Here is a 4,766-nt window from a genome sequence, read left to right as displayed (position 1 = left end):
AGGGTGGTCTCGATCTCCTGACCTTGTGATCCGCCCGTCTCGGCCTCCCAAAGTGCTGGGATTACAGTCTTGAGCCACTGCGCCCGGCCCTGTCTCTTTCAAAGTACTTTAATATCAGACTGAGGTTGACCGCAGGTAACTGAAACTGCAGAAAGCAAAACTGCGAATAAGAGGGAACTACCTTTTCACAAGTGGCGTGTTTACATTGATGCAATCAAGATACAGAACATTTATCAAGAATGTTTTATTAATGGAATTATATATATTATATATAGAGAGAGAGAGACACACACACACACACGAATGTATATATCCTTTTGCTATGGTTTTTGTTTGATGGTTTGATTGAGATGGAGTCTTGCTCTGTTACCCAGGCTGGAGTGCAGTGACATGATCTCGGCTCACTGCAACCTCCGCCTCCTGGGTTTAAGCAGTTCTCCCATCTCAGCCTCCCAAGTAGCTGGGATTACAGGTGCATGCCATCAGGCCCAGCTAATTTTTTTATTTTTAGTAGAGATGGGGTTTCACCATAGTGGTCAGGCTGCTCTTGAACTCCTGACCTCAGGGGATCCACCTGCCCTGGCCTCCCAAAGTGCTGGGATTACAGGCTTCAGCCACTCCTCCTGGCCTTAGTATGTTTATTTGTTTGTTTATTTTGTTTTCACTCAACATAATTCTCTGGAGATTCATCCAGGTTGTTGTATGTATCAGTAGTTGTACCTTTTTACTGCTGAGTGATACTCCATGATCTGGATGTACCTCAGTTTCTTTAACCATTTACCTATTGAAGGACATTTGGGTCCTTTCCAGTTTGGGACTATTATGAATAAAGCTGCTAAATATGTAGGCTTTCAGAAGTCTCTGTCCAAGTTTTTGTTTCTGTAGGATGAATGCCCAAGAGTACATTATGATAGTTGCATATTTTAGTATTTTAAGAAACTGGTTTTTCTGTATCCTCACCTAAATTTGCAGTTGTCACGGTTTTTTATTTTAGCAGTTCTGATAGGTGTATAGTGATAACTCATTGTGGTTTTAATATGCATTTGCCTAATAGCAAATAGAGTTGAGCTTTTTTCCATGTGTTTTTTTTTTTTTTTTTGCCGTCTGTGTATGGTCTTGGGTGAAATGTCTGTTCATGTCTTTTGCTTATTTTCTTTTTCTTTTTTTTTTTTTTTTTTTTGAGATGGAGTCTCGCTTTGTCGCCCAGGCTGGAGTGCAGTGGCCAGATCTCCGCTCACTGCAAGCTCTGCCTCCTGGGTTTACGCCATTCTCCTGCCTCAGCCTCCCGAGTAGCTGGGACTACAGGCGCCTGCCACCTCGCCCAGCTAGTTTTTTGTATTTTTTAGTAGAGACGGGGTTTCACCGGGTTAGCCAGGATGGTCTCGATCTCCTGACCTCATGATCCGCCCGTCTCGGCCTCCCAAAGTGCTGGGATTACAGGCTTGAGCCACCGCGCCTGGCTTTTGCTTGTTTTCTAAGGAGATTTTTTTTTTTTTAATTTGAGTGTTCCTTATATTGTATGGATACTAGTTCCATGGATGGAACTATATGGCTTGCAAATATATTCCCCCAATTGCGTAGCTTGTTATTTCATTCTCTTAACAGGGTCAAATAAATTTTAATGCAAATTGCACTACATTTGAACTTCAAAATAGAATTACCTATTCAGTGAGTTTTTAAAACACTAAAGTTTACACAGCTCTCTATGTCGCAGTGAGTGATGGGTGACATAGACACACTGAGAGAATGAGGTTCCATGTATTTTGTTATTTTTTAAGTAGGTAGTTCTTGATCCGTTTTATTACTTATTACTAGTTTTTATTTAGATTTTGGGAAATGAAGATTGTACCTAATGAATGAAATTATTTCATAATAATTTTTTAAATAATGGAAACATAACTGTTTGGTTCTCTTTAATATTTTTGCTTTTAACCTAAGGTCTCAGATGATGATAAAGAAAAGGAAGAGGGAGCTCTTCCAACTGGGAAATCCAAAAAGAAAAAAAAGAAAAAGAAGAAGCAAGGTGAAGATAACTCTCACGCACAGGTAAAATGTCAAAACAACAAGGATTCATTAAGCGCCTCCTGCTTAAAATGTGAAAAGATGAGGTACAGATGCTAAGAATATATAGAGGTAAAAGACAGTATGAGACATCATGTTTATTTGGAAAGTCATGGAATGTTTTACATATTCAATTCATCTTATTGTAATAAATGTTATTGCTCAAAAAATTCATGTTAAAGGTGTTGCTAAACTCAAAAATAAGTAAAATTCCAAATTATTCATGCATTTTTTAATTATATAATGGTGAAATGGGAAAAGAGATACAGTATTTTACACACAAAAAAATTCCTTTTGAGTAACTGGAAAGTAACATTTAGCACACATAGAAAAACCATGTGTATAACAAGTGGAGTCTTTCACTTGACTTTTGAGTTTGCTGGTTATTTCACTTAGTAGTATCCTTTCCTTCTTTTTTGACATCTACCCAACAGACATTTTCTCTTTCCATCACTCAATACATTTTCTTTTCTTTCTTTTTCTTTGATCTCTCCTATCTGGGGGGAATAAAGTAAATTATAATAAAAATGAAGTCAGAGATGAAATTTTAACCTGGGCACAAGGACTGACACCTGTAATCCCAGCACATTGGAAGGCCAAGGTGGGAGGTTTGCTTCAGTCCAGGAGTTTGAGACCAGCCTGGGCAACATGGCAAAACCCTGTCTCTACAAAAATTAGCCAGGCATGGTGGCATATGCTTGTAGCCCCAGCTACTCAGGAAGCTGAGGTGAGAGGATCACTTGCGCCCGGGAGGCAGAACTTGCAGTGAGCCAAAATCACACTATTATACTCTAGCCTGGGTCACAGAGCAAGACCCTGTCTCAAAAAAAAAAAAAATTTTTTTAATTTCAAATGTATCAGATTATTAGAAACATATTAGGGTTTTTTAAAGCACTAATACTGTTACATTATAACTTCTTAAAATATTTGTATTCCTTACTATAACTGTAATTAATTGTTCAAATGTAGAAGACAGGGAGTCGCAATTTCTAGGGATAGACCACATAGTAGTTTTTCCTACTTATTATTCTATTTGTTTACCTTTTTTTGTTTTTTTTTTAAATTTATTTTTTGAGACAGAGTCTGGTTCTGTTGCCCAGGCTGGAGTGCAGTAGTGCGATCTCGGCTCACTGCAGCCTCTGCCTCCCGGGTTCAAGCAATTCTCTTGCTTCAGCTTCCCAAGTAGCTAGGATTACAGGCCCATGCCACCACGCCTGACTAATTTTTGCATTTTTAGTAGAGACAGGCTTTCTCCGTGTTAGCCAGGCTGGTCTCAGGTGATCTGGCCTCAAGTGATCCGCCCAACTCGGCCTCCCAAAGTGCTGGGATTACAGGCATGAACCACCGTGCCCAGCCTTATTTATTTTTGAGACGGAGTCTCACTGTGTCGCCCCAGCTGGAGTGCAGTGGCACAGTATCGCCTCACTGTAACCTCCCCCTCCCGGGTTCAAGTGATTCTTCTGCCTCAGCCTTCCAAGTAGCTGGGATTACAGGCATGAGCCACCACACCCAGCTAATTTTTGTATTTTTAGTAGAGAGGGGATTTCACCATGTTGACCAGGCTGGTCTGGTCTCAAGTGATCTGGCCTCAAGTGATCTTCCCACCTCAGCCTCCCAAAGTGCTGGGATTACAGGTGTGAGCCACCAAGCCCAGCCACTTACTGTTTTTGGAAGAAGTTTCTACATGGCTTTTTAAAGAAATACGTATTCAGTTATTTTTTATTGTGGGAAATACAAGCCCTCATAAATGATACAAGCTTATTATCAACACTTGCTTTTTCAGTAGTAAAAATGGATGGGCATTAAAGTTGTAACATAGCTAAGATCAATGGATATGAACAAACTAAAACTATATAATAGGTATGCTTTTCTTGTTAGCTGGAGCTGGGAGATGAGAAATGTTACATCTATCCTTTGGTAGTAGTACTACCTGAAAACCATTTTAGCCAAGTTTTTCGTGAGTTTCTTTGACTTAGAGTATTTACTAATGATAATTCTGTGGATTGTGGATTAGTTGAGTTCCTTTTAAAAGAAATTTTGTAGGATGTATTCTGAAATGTTTAACGTATTGGCAAAGGTCAGTAACGTGAATGTTTCTTTGGTATTCTGATTATCCTTTTTAAAATGTTGGCTGTGTTTTTAAAAATATAATGAATGAGTATTCTAGGTTTAGAGTCAGATCTATATTCTGAATCTTGTTCTGTCATTCTTTTTTACCTTGCACAAGTTACATAACTGCATAGATTGTTTGGAGAATTAGATATCCATGAAGTTCTATGCTAAGTACATAGCACATATATCCTACTAATAAAAGGTTATGGCTGGGTGCAGTGGCTCATGCCTATAATCCCGGCACTTTGAGAGGCTGAGGCGGGCAGATCACCTGAGGTCAGGAATTCAATACCAGCCTGACCGACATGGAGAAACCCCGCCTCTACTAAAAATACAGAATTAACCAGGTATGGTTGCATGCGCCTGTAATCCCAGCTACTCGGGGGGCTGAGGCAGGTGAATCACTTGAACTCAGGAGGCAGAGGTTGCAATGAGCCAAGATTGCGCCATTGCACTCCAGCCTGGGCAACAAGAGTGAAACTCCATCTTAAAAAAAAAAAGTTAGGCTGGGTGCCGTGGCTCACGCCTGTAATCCCAGCACTTTGGGAGGCCAAGGCGGGTGGATCACAGTGTCAGGAGTTCGAGACCATCCT

General features: G+C 40.1%; 1 protein-coding gene across 1 annotated transcript in view; it reads left to right on the top strand.

Moving 5' to 3' along the window:
* MTDH (metadherin) overlaps positions 1–4,766 on the top strand; it is a 107,885-nt gene that overhangs the window by 75,305 nt on the left and 27,814 nt on the right. Inside the window, exon 9 of the mRNA XM_011952743.1 lies at positions 1,939–2,046. Within this exon, the coding sequence (XP_011808133.1) occupies positions 1,939–2,046 (108 nt within the window). The remainder of the gene's footprint in view (positions 1–1,938; positions 2,047–4,766) is intronic.

This window comes from Colobus angolensis, unplaced genomic scaffold (assembly GCF_000951035.1).
Source record: "Colobus angolensis palliatus isolate OR3802 unplaced genomic scaffold, Cang.pa_1.0 Scaffold349, whole genome shotgun sequence".
Lineage (NCBI taxonomy): Eukaryota > Metazoa > Chordata > Mammalia > Primates > Cercopithecidae > Colobus > Colobus angolensis.
Note: the sequence above shows the minus strand (reverse complement) of the source record. Positions and strands in the feature narration are given on the sequence as shown.